Source organism: Chelmon rostratus, chromosome 5, assembly GCF_017976325.1.
Source record: "Chelmon rostratus isolate fCheRos1 chromosome 5, fCheRos1.pri, whole genome shotgun sequence".
NCBI classification, from domain to species: domain Eukaryota; kingdom Metazoa; phylum Chordata; class Actinopteri; order Chaetodontiformes; family Chaetodontidae; genus Chelmon; species Chelmon rostratus.
In genome coordinates, this window is record NC_055662.1 from 18,219,048 (window position 1) to 18,236,572 (window position 17,525).

A 17,525-nucleotide genomic window follows, 5' to 3' on the forward strand; every position below is an offset into this window, starting at 1 on the left:
AATCTGAGATAATGTGACGTTGTTGTAAGTTATAATTAATGATCATGGGTCAATCAGAACAGTTAATAAAAGCCACATAGCAACCTGCCATCACACACGGATGTACTTAACACAACTTTATAAATACGCTTTCAGCAGACAGTCTCAGTTTCCACAAAGGGACAAGGATAGTGAACAAAAATAATCAATATAGAAAATAACATTTATCCGATCATTTGTTGCTGCACACTGTTTCTTTAAATATTTTAAGGATAGTTTCTATATCAAACATAAGCAAGAGTTCATTTTTAGGGATTTTTCTTACCACAACTCATTACTGGAGCGTCAATGACAGACCTTCTCATGAATTTAGAGCATAATGGCCAAAAAACAAAATAAAACAAAACAATTTAAATAAAATAAAAATAAATTTAGACATACATATAAACACAATGCAACAAGAGCATTCCAACAAATAAAATACTGGAGTGGACGTTGGTTCCTTAAGTGTTTTTAGATATACATTTCATTTAATTTCCCTTCATAAAATCTCATCATTTTCAAAGGTGTTTCTTTAAATACTCGCTCCATTTCTCCCCTGACTTATATTATCCCTCTTTCTTCCAAGCTTGAACACAAAGGACGAGTACTTCAACCCTCTGCTCTACTTGACTTTCTCTGATAACCAGTCTGATTTAAACACAGGTTAAAAAGGAGTCTTTAACCGTATGTCTTATACCAGGCATTGGGTGGATCAACACCAGAGGCCCATTTGATATGAGAAAGGCAATGTCCAATGTGTGCATTAAGTTTGGCTATCTCTAGGCTGCTTCATGTAGTCAGACTAGTTGTAAGTGGACTAACCTCTGCATCAGGAGTGTATATGACCAAACACTTTTGCATCAAACTAGAGCCATCAATAAATGTGGAGTGACTACCTTTTCAACTAGGTGAAAAAGATTGTATTATTGTGCATGGCATTTCCTACCAAAGGGGGAACTTACTCCCAGGTGATTTATGACTGAAAAGATAGTGGTTGATAATACAAACATAAATCATAGAATAACTATCTTGTAAAGACCCATTTTAACCTTGAGCAATGGCTCAAGTGTACAGTCTTTGCTTTACTAGCGTGATCTAATTGACTTCATATTTAAATTCAAGTTCAAAATGATGCGAGTTGGGTCTTCTGATTTCTGCTTGCTGAAATACATGACAATCACATAGAATTTCTAGTGATAATTTACTATAATATACCCCGTTCAGATATTTGTTATTTATTTCTTAAAATAGAGTGTAGATCATTCGAATGTATCTCAAAGTTTCAAGAATGAAACCACAGTTCCACACCACCGTTTCCCACCACCAGATGGCCCTCTAGGTGCACTGCAAGTTTACGTGAGATGCAGTCGTGATAAAGAACTGGGATGTGAAGTGAAATGCCATTTCCATTCAAATGCCCTCTTTCAAAAAGACTTTCCATTCTACCTTTTCACAGCTCTAATGAGACTGGTTTAGTGCACATGCAGTAATATGGCAGCAGTAAGGGACTTCTATTGCCTTTTTTAATTAGCAGATGTTTGCACTAAGATAAATATGACCATCTCAAAAGATCTGTGACTGAGAATGGAAAACGAGGAAGAGTGACATTGTAACATGGGGCACGGTGAGGCTCTGGTCTACTTCTAGTTAGTCTTGGGGCTGAAGCTGACACCTGGCCAGTTGTAGGTGTCTGGCAGGAAGGAGTCATAATGGGTGTTCCACACAGTAGAGCGTACAAGGTGGTTCTTGTCCGCGGGCTCAGGGTAGCGGAACGCCATGCCTTTAGCATAGACATACTCCACCACCTATAGCAAGAAAGAGAAAGTTAAGCCTTGACTAATACTGAAAGGCAGATACAAATAGAAAAGGCAGACCCACAAGCTAGACAGACAAACAGCAACAAGTTAAACTGGCCAAACATTACTGGACAACTACAACCAGATGTGACTGTCATCTTGAGAAGTTATTAAAGCTAACTAGCTTTGAAAATCAGATGATGGTAAAAAAGGCTAAATTTAAGCAGGAACAGATAAGGTTTGGCTTATCAATAGCTGTAACATTCAGTCAAAGTTGGCAATTATCATTTTCAGGAAACTTGCCTTGACAGCCATCTGGATAGAGACCTCTCTGATATTGGAGAGAGGAGGGTAGAGTCTGCCCTCTTCCAGCTCTTTATCTGTCAGCTGCTCTGCAAGAGTCTGGAATGAGTAGAAAAATACTTCAAAGCTGAAGATGAAATTCTAGGGTCCAAAAAACAGACATTTAAAAACTACTACTATTGCATGACTACAACACATTTATCTATTGTTTCCCATCAAAATATAAATAGGAATGTGCTTTTGAACAAGACGAAATCAGAAAAATAAGAAGTGTTAGGTGCATGCAAAGTGTCTTCATCAGACAAAACATTTCCATATTGAACAGAGTGCTGGCAACACACACACACACACAATCAGATTTTTATAATCAAATGCATTAATCAATATTATCAAGTCAAATGCAGCCCAGCGAAAACAGAAGAACGCAGATGGAAGAAATGCAAAGCAGGATCAGCCTTTAAAAAGCTCCTCATCTGTTAGTTATTAAGCCAGAGTCTAGAAAGAGAGGGAACAGGAGACATGAAAAGGTTAAAGAGGGTTTATATGACACTACACAGTCTATGCATACATAACAGAGGGCGGTGAGGGATGAGGGTGAGGTAAAGCTGAACTTGAACACGTTTAAAGAGGAGACACACAGAGAAATAGTTAATGGTGACTTCAGACCTTGGCAGCCTCTAAGAATACTGTGTCACTGATGTGTCTCACTCCGCTCAGGATCACAGCCAAGGCCACACCTGCAATGCACAAACAAGAATGTGTTTTAAAACAGACTGCATTTACTTTTTGTATTGTGTTCATCATGCAATGATTTTTTCCCCACATAGCAAAAATTGTGCAAAAAATGCTCATATAAGTATATATTTTCTGTTTTCTGTCACCTGGGAAGATGTAAGCGTTGTTCCCTTGTCCAGGAACGAAGACGCGGCCGTCACTCAGAGTCACCGGACCGAATGGACTGCCACTGGCAAAAAGACATCGACCCTGTGGGACAAAGAAACAAAGGGTGAAAGAGTGATGATGGTTGATGGGGAAAAATGAACGGCCGATAAGGAGGAGCGGTTTGACAGCACAGGAACTCTTAATGCTTAATTTCAGAAGGAAACAAAGGAAAGGGAAGCAGAGGGGACTGTGTACATCAGTGAGTGTGTAGGCGTCCTCTGCTGTGCACTCTGCTTTAGTGGTTGGGTTACTCAGGGCAAAGATGATTGGTCGTTCGTTCAGGGTTCCCATGGCTTTGATGACATCGTGGGTGAACAGACGTCCAGCTCCTGCCACACCTGGGAGACGGAAGAGAAGTGTTGGTCACCCTGTGCTTGTGATCCATTTTTACCACTAAAGCGGAGCCTCACAGCACACTGAGCCATGACAGGAAGATTTCAGATATACATTAAATAGACAGTTGACCTGGTCCAATCTCCTGCCTGAATAAAATGAAATAGAAAACATTGCAAACATGAGCATATTCATTATTTTACTCAGCTTTTGCATATTCCAAACATTACTGCAAGGCAGTGCAGTTACACAAATACAGAAAATGAGAAGTTCCTTACCAATGATGGCTGTGGGTTTGATGGTGTTCACAGCATCTAGGAAGCTCTGTGCATTCCCTGGACTGTCATGGACAAAGGCCTCCTGGTTAATGTCCATTTCCTGCGGTCTGTTCTGGAGTCACAAACAGTACATTTGAATCAATAGAAATATGATAAACCACCAACAGTGAGCCAGACAGGGAGCCACACAGATATCTAATATATGTTTTGGTCATTATTGTCTGTGTCACACGCACTGACCTTTACTAACAAGCCATGTTTATCGTACATCCAGATCCTTTGTCTGGCCTCAGCTTGGGTCATCCCTGTCTCCATCAAGGCCATGACAATCAGATTAGCAATACCAAGGGCAGCCTGAAGAGAAAAAAACCTCATCAACTGAAACATTCAAACAATAAAACTTTAACCCTTATTTTCAAAAGAATGGCTAAGCAGATACACCTCTTCCCCAGAAAGGTTCTGGTCAATGTTGAGAACACTTTTGATTCTTTTAATGATATTGGGCTATTATTTATTATTAATATCACCAGCTCTGGTCAGTAGAGGGCGGCATGGCTCTTACAAAGGGGCTTATTTTCTTATTTCAATATGTGGGACATTCACAATCCAAGTTGGGGAGGAGAAATAAGAAAAAAAAAAAGGCAAGCAAACTCAAATTGACTGATTAATGGATAAATATTATCTTACTTCTCCAGCTCCCAGGAAAAGCACCCGGTGTTCAGTGAGAGGTTTGCCAATGGCTCTCTGAGCTGCTAACAGACCAGCAAGGGCTACAGATGCAGTGCCTGGAAACATGCAGAAGAAGGCAACAGTAAACAATGAAGTCTCTGCCTTGAAGAATTAGGTGGGTGGGATGGGTCTCCGTTCATTTAATGAAATTGTTCAAGTGATTCTGTGCCTGTTATTCAGTCTTCTTAGTTTGACTTTCAGATGTTACAGCTCATGAATGCATTGTTTTCCAGCGGCCAATTCCAAATTTACAGTTGTCACTTTGAGTTTTCAAAACTGTTCCTGCTCACAGCTGCATTATCGGCAGGAGTAATGTGATTTAAAGGTCACTATGTGTTTACTGTAATGGATTATTTCATTCAAGTAAGTTTCAGGTTTCTGCTATTGTATTTTTGTGGTGAAATGAAAGGAAACCAACAGCAGGCTGGAAGGTGGAAAATGAATTAAAAAACATGCTTTTAAAAAGATCCCCAAAGATGAAATAATTTAAAGGACAGGCAATTAGTAGGGATGGGTGGGAACATGCACAACCTCCAGAACGGTTCTTTGAAGAACACCAACTGAACTGTGCTAAACTTACTTGAACTGTTTAATTTTAATGGAATAGGTAAAATGGCATTCCGATAAAGTACAAGTCCCAAGCGCTATGTGAAGGGCTGTGTAAGAACCTTGGATATCATCGTTGAAGGTGCAGTACTTCTCCCTGTACTTCCTCAGGAAGCGGAAGGCATTGTGGTTCCCAAAGTCCTCAAACTGGATCAGTGTGTCCTGCCCGTATTTGTCCACCACAGCTTCCATGAATTCATCGATCAGATCATCGTAGGCTTGAGAGCGGTCCCGCTTCTGGTACAGGCCCATGTACAGCGGATCCTTGAGAAGAGTCTGATTGGAGGGCAAAGACAAACATGTGAAGGATGATGAGGTTTCCTGCTTTACCCAAAGCACATGTACAGTATACAGAAAACATACACATACAGCCCTCCTACCTCATTGTCTGTGCCAACATCTATCACCACAGGCAGACATCTCTCCGGTCTAATGCCAGCACAGGCAGTGTACAGGCAAAGTTTTCCAACAGGGATGCCCATTCCATAAACACCCAGGTCCCCTAACCCTAAAATACGCTCTCCATCAGTTACTACAACTGCCTACAGAAAGAGAGAGGAAGAGGTGGAAAAGAAGTACATCAGTCAATTGCAGATTATCATTTTACAAGCACACAACCGTGAGCAATACTAAACTGGACATTAGCCAGGTAAATGTAGAAAATGTGGACGGTAATAGATAAATGAATCAACTTTCCCTCAATTTACTGAGATATTCATAGCTCTGATTTCTATCTATTAATACTTATATAGCCACAATGTAAGTGACGATCTCTATATTTACAGCTCACTTCTACAATGTTTAGTCTGCAAGTTTAAGAGTTGATAAGGTGGTGAGGTTTTCAGGTACTCACTGCGACATTAGTCTCTGGCCAGTTGTCCAGGATGGAACGGATGTGTCCTTTGTCCAGAATGGAGATGAACAAGCCTCTGGTGAGAGAATTAAAATGATAGTTGACTACTACCATTTAACAGTCATAGTGAGATTATGTCTACTACAAAATAGGAACAGAAGACATATCTCCACTGCAATAATTTCCTTAATATTGTTTTAGTCAAGGCGGTGACACAAATGAACCTGAGGCTGAATTCTCTGCACACCAGCCCTACAGCTGGCAGGAATTTAGAAATAAAGGCGTTAAGTCCACGTTTTCCTTCTTTGTGTTTAAGTCATGAGAGTGCAGTGCTGTTGTCTTGTAGTCCATTTTTGGTTTCTTGATAGCTTTACTACATACTTACTTAGGTCTTCTAAAGATGTGTCCATACTGTGTGCAGGCCAGGCCTACAGTGGGAGTATAGACAATTGGCATCAATTCCTCTATGTCTTCCATCAACACCCTATAGAAAAGCCTCTCATTCCTTTCCTGGATGCCCATCAAATAGACATACCTTTGCGTAAAAGAAGGAAAAATGAGGAAAGAGAGAAGAAAAGTATAGAGGAAGGTATTAAAGACAAATGTCTGATTAATAACAAGAGCTTCATAGCACAGAGGAGAAGATCATACTTTGGCTATACTTTTCCAAGACTTTATGCAAAATATATCCTTACTTCCCCAGGGGATCAGTCATCTTCTTGAGATTATTCTGAAAGCGCATGGCCTGGATGTCCTGAGTCTCCACTTTGGGAGGCAACAAACCATGTATCCCCAATATCTGTCGCTCCTGTAGAGAGAAGGCCATACCCTGCAGAGAAAAAAGTGTGAGTGAGAGAGAGGAGGGAGACAAAGAGAATGTACATAGGTATCTTCCTTGTTTCAACTACTCATTGTTAGAAAATAACTGGCAGTCAACTTCAATGACCTCAGAGTTCAACAGGCAGCATTGTTTTAATATGCTGTGCTGCTGCTGGGCAAACATGTAAATAGGGTCTGCAAACTCCTCAACTCTCAATTATTTCTAATCAGACTCATGTTAATTACACATATTTGTCTAGATTGAATCATACTATTTGACATGCATTCATCTCTGCCTACAGGAAATGACTAATTAAATCTAATTAGTAAAATACAATCTCTGTTGGACGATGACAAAAGAGCAGCCCCTCCATTGACAGTTGGTCTTACAATTGTTAAATATTTTGCCTATGACAATTCTTGTGGTATATCATAAAATATATACTACGATATACTTTATGCAGTATACTGTGTGGCAAGGTAAAAAAATTAGTATGATATAGGCATTTTATATACATCCACTTCACATGTTTAAATATAATCTCTCTGCTTCCAACACGTGCTGCATTAATGTTTCATACTTAAAATTAATGAACATTTCTTTATCAAAATAAAATAATTATCACCGAACCAATTCTCAGAACCACGTCCACAGACTGTGATGTAGTTTTGTCAGCAGAGGGCGCACTATTTTACCTAAGTCTTCACACTTAGGGTTGACATTTTGACACTTAACAGCAGAGGGGCAGCTGTGTAAAAGAGGGGAGACCACATGAAAGCAATTTTGCAGTTGGGGGAAAAGGAGGAAAACAGGCAAGAGAGGGGAGTAGCCTCAAAAGAGCCAAAGAAGAGTCGTCTGGGCAGAAACACCCCATGTATGGAAGAGAAAATGGAAGAGGAGGGGTACTAAGTGTTGCCTTGCAGTGTATGTGTATGTGTATGTGCATGTGCATGTAGGCTTAGAGGCCCATCTCTGAATGAAATATGGGTGTAGCACATGGAAGCCATAATGTCTGGGGCTGAGGAAAGGGCTGATTATTTTGTGAGAATGATGACTGCTAGGGGCTCCCCTGGCAAAATGCTGAGTCATGCTGATGGAGCATTTCACTCCACTCCACTCACCTATTCAGTTCCTCTAAACACAATGCAACAAGCTCCGAAACTCACATATCTACTTTCTGTTTTTCTCTTTCTGAATGGAATTAAATTTTTTTTTTTTGATTTGCTCAAATTGTTGTTTGGATTTGAGTTTTTTGCTAACATTAGATTTTGTGTATGTGTATGTTGAAAGTGAATTTAAAAAGATTAAAGGAATCACAGTCGTTTAAGGATACACAGCATCATCTTACAAAATCTATTTAAATTCTTTGATTTAATCTTGCTGAAAGTGTAATGTAATAAATAATGCATTTCTGCAACACTATGACCTTTACTGCTGGGTTATGATGGATCATGACAATGCAGTCTGCTGATGCCGGTCAAATCTCCTCTAGCAAATAATGTCCCTATGACTAACTAACATGCTGCTGTTATGGTCTTGCATCATGCAGTTTTTGTGTGTATTTTGAGATGAAAGACATGATAAACTAAATTGACTTTTGATGCTAGAAGAAATTCTGTCATCTAAATATAAATCACCACCAGAGAGCAACACTGCTCACAGAAGAGCAAGTCTTAAACCTTCTTCTCAAAGCTTTTCCACACTTTAGTTGGTTTTGCAACCCGAATAGATAAAATGAACACAATGAGGAATCAGGCCAGAAGTGTAATGCGCATACAGTATTTCAAGGACCATCAGCCATCTAGTCTGTGACCAGCATACATGTAGGTTGGAATGTCTATGTTTAGCACAACATGTGCAGTCTAGGCTAAGTTTAGCATAACCTGCACAGAGTAAGGTCACGTCACTTCAAGCAGCAACAGCCTTGTGTTTTAAGTGTCACTTGCAACTTTCACTAGTTGGAACAACTGGAGAAAGACACCTAAAAATGTGATACACATTTGCAAACACTACAAAGAAACTTACACCAGTTGAGAAATCATGGATTGTTTGTCATTTGAAGTCCCCACCTTGCTGCAGTAATGCATAAATGACACCACTGTTGGGTGTAGTTACAGGTGCATGGCAGGGCAGGGCAGGGCAAGACAAGTTTGTTTTTAAATACAAGGCATGTGCTTTACATAAGGCCTAACATCATTAATAAGGTCGTGAGAAGGAATAGACAGAGCTGAATGAAGTGAATAGAGACACACAAAAATGAGAGTAAAATGGGTGAAACAGCGCCTAGTGAGACCTCTACACTGCAGAAATGATAGTTAATAAGAAGAAGTTAGGTTTTTCACCAACATGTCAGACCACATCCAACATTCTGGGTGTGGTCAGAAATCAACAGACTTGAGAAATTCAACCAATGCTTTCTTGCCTTCTGTCAAGATACTCCTTAATCACAAATTATTTTAGTCTGAGCAAAATGCCAAAATGTATTAATTATAATATCATCTGAGCTTTGGGAAGCAGATTATGCCAGCATCTGTCAGTAATTCGAGTTCAAGGCAAAGGGCACAGAACAAATAAAAAAAGTCCCGGTCAGGTTTACGTCAACAAATATATCATTAGTTAGGGAGCTACTTACAATTAGGAATTATGTTGTCAGTTTTATTTACTTGTAATTGCATTGCTAACAATCCTGCTTCCAGTATTTTAAAGTACAGCTTTGGATAGATTAAAATTCCATGATATACTAGTTAAGCTTTCTAAATGCTTGAAAACCACCCCTTAAGCTCTCTACTTAAACCAATTGTTAGAAGATAGGCCAAGTCAGACAGCAAAGGAAAATTAACAGCAGCTGCTGGAAAACCTTTGGCTAGGGGCAAGTAATTCTAGTTTTTCAGTAGTATCAATCACTGCCTTGGAAGAGGATTAACTGATGTAACTCTTGACTGCACTTATTAACGAGACAATGTCTGCACTGCAAACAATTAATACTGCTCTGTGTAACTACATGTGTGCATGATCGGCTCAAACTGTTACTGGGTATTTGTTGATCATTACATGTGAATGTTGGACATATTCTACCTACTGTAGGTATTCTGTTCTTCAGGAATCAATTAAAAATTCTACAAGCCTGCAGAAATTTAAATATATGTGTTCATTAAGATATATAAAAGCATAGTCTTATTAAAGACAGTCTGTAAAACATGTCAGAACCTTCAAGTCAATCCCTCTCTGTCACACTACAAGACAGCTCTCTGCTATTCTTATCCAGGGATAACAGAAATATTGACAGCTGCTAGGAGATGGAGGAGTGTCAGAGAGTTGAAAGGATGGAAAAAGTTTAAGGAAGGGGTACAAGGAAAACTAACCATTGTTAACAGCCAAAAGCCTTGTAAAAAAAATGCATCTTTTAAAGAGACAACATTTTATACTGTGTATACTCCAGTGATAATTTACAGTCCATTTCTCATTATTAATTTATTCATCCTAACTAGAGAATATTATTAAATTCTGACAAGTATTTTGTGTGTCAGGGTAAAAAATAACTGCAATGCATATGCCAATTAGCCCACTGTATAACATGACATAACTGGCATGGATCTAGCACAAATGGGCTGACAAGCTGAAACACACGTTAATGAAGCTGCCATCTGTTCAACCACTACTGTGTGTCTCTTAAAATGCTGACACATACACACAATGTCAGTAATCCACTCACTTTGTTGGTGCGAGGGTTGAGCATGAGAGGCTTGCCCTTCTCTTTGGTGTGTGCCCATCTGCAAACAGAGACACAGGGCCGCAAGGACCAGGTTGTTCTCAACCTGGACAACATGGCGGACAGTCACTGGTCTGAAACGTCAACTGGTGGAGACCTGCTGAAGAAGGAAAGAGGAACAAAGTTGATCCATCTTGATCTTCATGCTTGGATGAATTACTGTTGAATCACAAAAGCTGACCATAATTAGAAGCTGAATATTACTAGCAGGTCTATATATATATATATATATATATATATATATATATATATATATATATATATATATATATATATATATATATATAGAGAGAGAGAGAGAGAGAGAGAGAGAGAGAGAGAGAGAGAGAGAGATATCTATATATATATATCTATATCTTTATATATATATTAAATTATTATATATATATTCTCAATAGATAGATAGATAGAATCATAATGGAAATATTCCTACTTGATGATGTAATTACATCATACTGTTAAAAGCAGTAACAATAAGCATGGCTGAAAGCAAAAGTAACATCGCTATCAGCATCAAGATGGAGTAGTTTGTTCCAAAACTGGGAATGATTACAATGGTGTGGAAATGGTTTGGTTACAAAAGATCAGATGTACAACAAACCACAGTCATTTGAGAGAAGTGCAAGAAGACTATAACAACAAAAGCAGGCAATACAACTAACTTTTTTCACCACCTCATGCAGAAGCACCAGCATCAGTAAATGGAGAGCCAAAAATGCTGCAAGGAGAGCTCAACAGCTATTGTGAGCTCTAAACCAAAACGATTTTTCAGTTTTTTGTCATATTGTCAAGAACATCATCATTGCAGAAATACTCGTGATATTAGTTTAAGGCCATATCAATCAAATTGTTTTGGCTTCTGCCTGTCTTCAACCCATTACCAACATGGACAATAAATTGTGAAACGTGAAATTGTGAAATGTAATGCTGTCGCTCAGAACTGGCTTACCGCAAGATTGAAATCGTAAAAAAAAAACACTCATCAATTTGAATGTTTATGGTGCGAATGTAAAAGAATATTAGTGTCAGCAGGTTGTTAAGAGTTATTGCTTTGACAGTTAAACTAGTCTTGTTTCTGACAGTTAAGACCAGAAGTGCACCACTATCACAACCTTTGAACATACAACATCATCAAAATCCTTATTGCACTTTGATATGACGTTAAGCCATCAGCAGTGAAGCCTGTCGGCCAACTGGGACACACACTATGACAGAAGCCTAGAAATGCTGTGTATGGACAGTGCCACACTCGAGGATTACAAATGCTGACGGCAGTGGCTGGTCATTAATCTGGATGTGGAGAGAAGTGATTTAGTGCGTGATTTGAGAAACGGCGCTTTGAAAGATTGTCATAATCCTTTCTGCGACGAGCTCCACAAGAAGACAAAGAACAAGCTCAATTGTGGTGACATCGGTCGACAGATAGGAATGATGGGAAGACAGATAACATGGATCATAGGACAGAAGCAAGGTCACAGAAATCATAAATGGCATCTGCAGAGCACACCTGAGGCAATAAATTATATTTACTATTCTACAAATGAAGAAGATAAAATAAGCTCCTAAATAAACACACAAAAGCATTGCAGAATTCCCTAATATGCTACCACATCACTTTACACATGAGCCCCTAACCTACTTTCAGTTGCTGTTGGTGGCCTGGAATAGTGTCTTCATTGTAAGAGCTATGCCATGCATGTGACCAGTGATTCACCACTACATTGTGTTATGCTGTGCTGTGGCGGGTGAAAAAAATGGCCAGCTAAAGGTACTCTGACATATCTTTAACAGCTTTGCTTCTCCTTGTGACAATTATCTGGTCTTCTTTAATGTCAAGACCTGACCCAGAGGAAATGCAACTGGACCTGTAAGCAAGTTGTGTGGAACAGCAACGTGAGCATTATTGCATGCATTTTCTCTTTCAGTTCCTTGTAGTGAAGTGACTCAGTCTAGCAGATCTCTGACAGAAGCACTGATTTGAAAATCAAGATACACAATGAAACTACAGTCCACTGCAGTCAGCTGTTACAAAAAAAGCAATTATAAGACAGTATGTTCCATTACAATTTAAACATACTGGCTGTTCACACAGAAAAAAGGCTTGAGCTTTACCTCCTTTGAAAGGTTTCATGGCCTAGAACAACATAAAACTGACCTCAGGTGACACAAAAATAAATCTGGGGCCAGTTCATGTGACAAACAGCACTCATCTGTGCTGTTAATGTTTTCCTGCGATCCGCCATTCCTCACTAAAGCATTCATGCCCGTCCAAATATGTCATCATAGGAAAATATAAATGAATGTAAAAGAAACAAAAGACATTTGAACAAGATGCAGCTACACCAAATAATGCTTGCAAAGGTTATTTTTTATGTGAATCCCTGTGTTTAATCACACTGTGCTGGTCTACTTTTGATGAGCAACTAAGCCAATTTATAAATTACCACTGACCTTAAAATTTCATAGCAAACGATGGGTGTGATTTCCCATTAGCCTATATTTGTTAAAGAACAAATTCAAAGGAAGCACTGTGGTGTGATGATGTGCCGCCTTCGTCGACCAAAATATCTGATATTACAAATAACAAGCATAGCTAGAGCAAAGCAGAGTCTTGGCTTACAACTACATATTAAGGACACATTGCCCAGAAAGCAGTCTTAAAGCGAGGGCCAATGTGGCAGACTGTATGATCAGAAGAGTCCACAGACATTTATATATCTCTGTTGATTTGATATTCAGAGGGGAAACAGCCTTTCTGCAGACTCTTTGAATTCCAGTCTTTGTTGTGTACACTGTACAAGAATATTTTCTAGCTAATCACATCTACTTTTACTTGCCACCTGTTTCTGGAAAAAATAAAGCCTGAACACCTGATGATGAAGTCAGTACTTGATACAGCGGAGCAACTGAACCCTTTTTCATTTAATTTCCTCTCAGCCTTTATTAGTGTGTCAGATCTAGGGAATCAAACGACCTGAGATTGCCTGTAATTGCTTGCTTCATGCTGTCTGCCAAGCAGGAAGATAATTCTGGCGCAGAAACCGCACTGAGCCAGCTTTGTATCACTGTTGGAACAACTAGTGTGAATGCAGTACCTGGATACCTTCCACAGTCAGAAACTGGTCTGGACTGTTTGTAACTGTAATTGTTTGTACACAAATAGTCCATATAAGCCGGCATCCAACCCACCTATAATTCTGCATCTGGATTTCTTCAACCTTAATCAAAATTATAGTGAACTGTTTCATCTAAGATTGTGATGAGATAATCCAGACAAACAAGAAATTAATCACATTTAAGAAGCTGGAATCAGAGAATTTTGACTTTTTTTCCTTTAAAATGTTACTCAAACCAATTAATCAATTATCAACAAAACTGGCAATTAATTTAATAGTTGACAGCTAAATGATTAATCGTTGCAGCTCTTACTCAGTGCCAGCTGAAATGTGACATTTCACTTCATGTATCTCATGAATTATTGGCTTTTTTAATTGTAAGCAGATGAGACAAACAGGACTCAAAATACAATATAGTCAGACTATTAAGTTTTGCATTACTATGTCTGGAGGCACTCTTAATATAGAGATCATTTGTGCAAACAATGACTGCATTGAGCAAAGTAGGCATAATGTAATAACAAAAGATTTCACTCCGGAACTGACTTCACAACACAAAGCCAGTGCTCTCTGCTAGTTACACTTTGCATCCTGTCTTTAACAGGCAATCCATCACACCCACCTGTTTTCATGTGTGAATTTGCATGGTCTGAGAGGTGAATTTTACCAGGATCAGAGTACACTGATATGAAAAAAAGCTACATAAACAATATTAAAGAGCAGTAGTATGATTATGTTACCTTAAATTGACACACAAATGTTAATCATAGTTATTGTAGAGCTGGGTGCGGCTTTACTGACAGATGTTATTTTCCTTCACTCTGGCACACAAAGACTTGCCCATCTTGTTGTCTTCATGTTCTTTTATGTTCTAATTGTGCTTAATTAATGAAATACAAGACATGATGTGCACCCACTCACTATTTCTACCTCAATCTTGTTTGGAGATGGAAGTGGACGGAAGGACTGTCACTGCTGAGTGTCAACATGTAACAACTACGTTTACACAGAAAGAGTACATGGACATGTCAAAAATAACTGTAGCTGCTAACTCGCTACAGTGGTAAGCTAATTAGTTAGCCTAGCAATCTCGTACACGACCACAAACAAAAAGCAGCTAACAACTGCTAACTACAAGCTAACATTTGGCTAGCTTACAACAAACACAGACCAAGCTTTGTCGTTATTTGGGCACCTGTTTAAGCGAACGTGTGAACGGCAGAAAAGCCCACAGTCTTGATGCTTGTAAATGTTTGCTAAACTGACACAGTACTGCGACGCGAAAGTTTTTAGCCTGATGGGTTGCGTGCTGTCATTCATTGAGACCCCCTGCTTGCTAATTCTTGGCTCAGAAACGAGAAGTTCTGAGATGACACACGGACTTTCCATTTCCGAGATAATAATGGCTCGGCTTACCTGCTCTTGAATATTAGATTACTGCGGTTACTTCCGTTAGATAGTTTAGTGTTTCAACAGCATTTCTATCTTCCTTAAGTTCGCTGTAAAACTGCTGCTGTTTGACCTCTCGGTTTGTCCCTTCACGGCAGCCACAGATGCAGCAGAGCTGTGGTAAGGAGAGGAGACTCTCGCGCAGTGTACAAGAGCTCTGCCGCTCACCCAATCACATGTTGGGATTTCCGTCTTGGTTACCGTAAATACTGCAACATGCGCAAGACATTTGGAGAGAAGTGTATCGGTCGTAGTTAATGTAAAAGAAAGTTATCTCACTTTGAGTATATGTGTTTTTAATATTTTTAAAAGTTAAATGACAGCTTAGTTCTTTTGACTTTCCGATATTGGACTACAATGTTGTACAATATCACTACAGATTTAAGTGCAAAAATTTGTGTTTGAAAGAAATGACCACAGCAGCATACAGGCCCACAGCTAATTTTTGCCCCCAGGCCCCCTAAAGAGTTAATCCAGCCATGCAACCTCTCTCTCATAGCACATATTACAGGAACAGTTAGACAACAAAGGGATCAACAGGATCATTTTAAATAGTTTTTAAAGAGGGGAATGATTGTCATTAGGTTTTTTGTTTTTCATTGCATTTCTCTCAGTGCTCTGTGCTGTTTTCTATGTCCTTTCCTGTTGAGTTATGTGTATTTGCATAACAGGCCACTTAGGGACCCTTCCCCAAGTGGCCTGTTATTGCAATCTTGCTTTGGCTATAAATGCTGTTTCAACGCCACAGCAGGAAACATGAGGTCAAATTATAGTTTAAGTATTGTTTTATTAATTTTCAGCAAAAACAGAAACTGCAAAAAGAGATACTATCAATCAATATTGAGCATTTAAAAACCTCACAGCTGTTCTGAAATGAAAAGCTGAGGTGTCCTTGAAGCATGAGTACAAAAAAAAAAAAAGAGCCCACAGAAAGATAACTGTTCAACAAAGTGATACGTAATAAAAACACAACTATTTGAATAGCTGTGAAAGCCATGCAGAAGGGAGGGGATACAGTATGTTACATTCAGCAAGCTGGAAGCATCAAGGTGGACTGAGGCACATTTTCTACATTGCTTCACACACTTAAAAGACTTAAGGTCGGCTCAGTAACCACGTGTTACAGTATGCTTGTGTTATTTGTCAGTGATGTTATTGCTGTCTTAGGTTACCTGCAGAGGAAACTGTATAATGTAAAATGTGATCATTAGACCTGTATAGGACGAAAACTAGACTCATTTAATTAGTCTGACTACGGCACAGCTTCTATCTATTCCTCTAAATAGATAACAGCTCTGGATCAGAAAATGGACAGTTTGCACTTTTTCTTTGCTTGAACACTTTTGTCAGTTCGTCCAGCAGTCTAGCCCAGGTATGGTGAATACCTTTAAGGTACATTATTAAGGAAAATAAACATTGACAATGGTGCCGTCTCAATAGTTGCTGACAAACCTGTATTTCTGAATGTGCTAGTGACTCTATATGTGCTTCATGTCTGTTGTGAATATAAAAGAATGTACCTGGCTTTGCTGTATCAAAGGTTGTACTGTTAGCAATTCTCACGTATGGCTCGACCCGTCGGAAGTCATAGTTTGTTGTGCAAGTATTGATCTGCTCACAACCTGGCTATGTTGGCTATAGTAACGGTGCAAATACTATGGAAGTCAGCATTTTACAATAACTTTCCATGAGTATTAATTGCTAACAGCAAAATATATATATATATATATATATATATTTGTCAGTTTTAACTTTTTAATGTCAGGGTATGAAAGACTGACTGACTGGAGGTTGAATGGATGATCACTCAACAGATAAAACTTATCTTATTCTGGGGTGTTGTAGCTGTGCTGGCAGTGTCTTACAAATCTCAGTATTGTGCCTGTGGCATTACCAATAGCTGGACCCTCATGTAGGTACAGCCCATTGACTGTATACAGTCTGTGGTGAAGCCCCAGCAGAGCACTGCATGTCAGACAGTGAAACCAGTGATGTGGAAGCCTATTTCTTCTTGGGGGCACATGGATTTAGCTGTATTTATTTTTGGCACTGGCTCAACAGAATCATTTTAATTTTCTCATAGTGAGCATATGGAAGTGGCCATATGCTCACTGTTATGCAGCTTTTTCGTTCAACAAGTGGCGTGAATGGCAGATGCAGTTGATTGAGAAAGTCTGGGGTTCGAGCCATCAGCCTTTATCAGTTCATAACTTATATTTGACTGTATCTTTTTACCTGATTTGGTTTACCTTGAAGGGAAAACATCAGATATCGGAATGAATATCATTCTGAGGGTCTACTGTCTAACACGCTGATTAGAAAAGTATCTGAAAATATATGTTTTGGTTATTTCCTGTTCCATATATTAATATGGTTACCGGGCAGCATTGAGGAGTTTTGAGTACAAATCATTTCCTATAAAGGTTGTAAAGGATCTACATTCTCCAAAATATAGGCTACTGTTGTTTGCATCATAGCTTTCTGTGGCTAACATATAGGTGAGCAAAATG

The 17,525-nt window shown here is 39.0% G+C and overlaps 1 protein-coding gene across 2 annotated transcripts; it reads right to left on the bottom strand.

Moving 5' to 3' along the window:
- Positions 1–101: 101 nt before the first annotated feature.
- Positions 102–15,139, bottom strand: me2 (malic enzyme 2, NAD(+)-dependent, mitochondrial). Of its 2 annotated transcripts, none has more exons than XM_041937624.1 (15): positions 14,983–15,139; positions 10,394–10,547; positions 6,557–6,690; positions 6,247–6,396; positions 5,862–5,937; positions 5,389–5,550; positions 5,071–5,284; positions 4,361–4,458; positions 3,914–4,027; positions 3,674–3,785; positions 3,258–3,400; positions 3,002–3,104; positions 2,787–2,857; positions 2,121–2,219; positions 102–1,826 (listed from the first exon to the last, which is right to left on the bottom strand). In XM_041937624.1, the coding sequence occupies exons 2-15, from the start codon at positions 10,505–10,507 to the stop codon at positions 1,665–1,667; spliced, it is 1,752 nt and encodes a 583-aa protein (XP_041793558.1). In that variant the 5' UTR covers positions 10,508–10,547; positions 14,983–15,139; the 3' UTR covers positions 102–1,664. The 2 variants fall into 2 exon arrangements, with proteins under 2 accessions (XP_041793558.1, XP_041793557.1); XM_041937623.1 differs by having other exon boundaries at positions 10,394–10,550.
- Between the last annotated feature and the right edge of the window lie 2,386 nt (positions 15,140–17,525).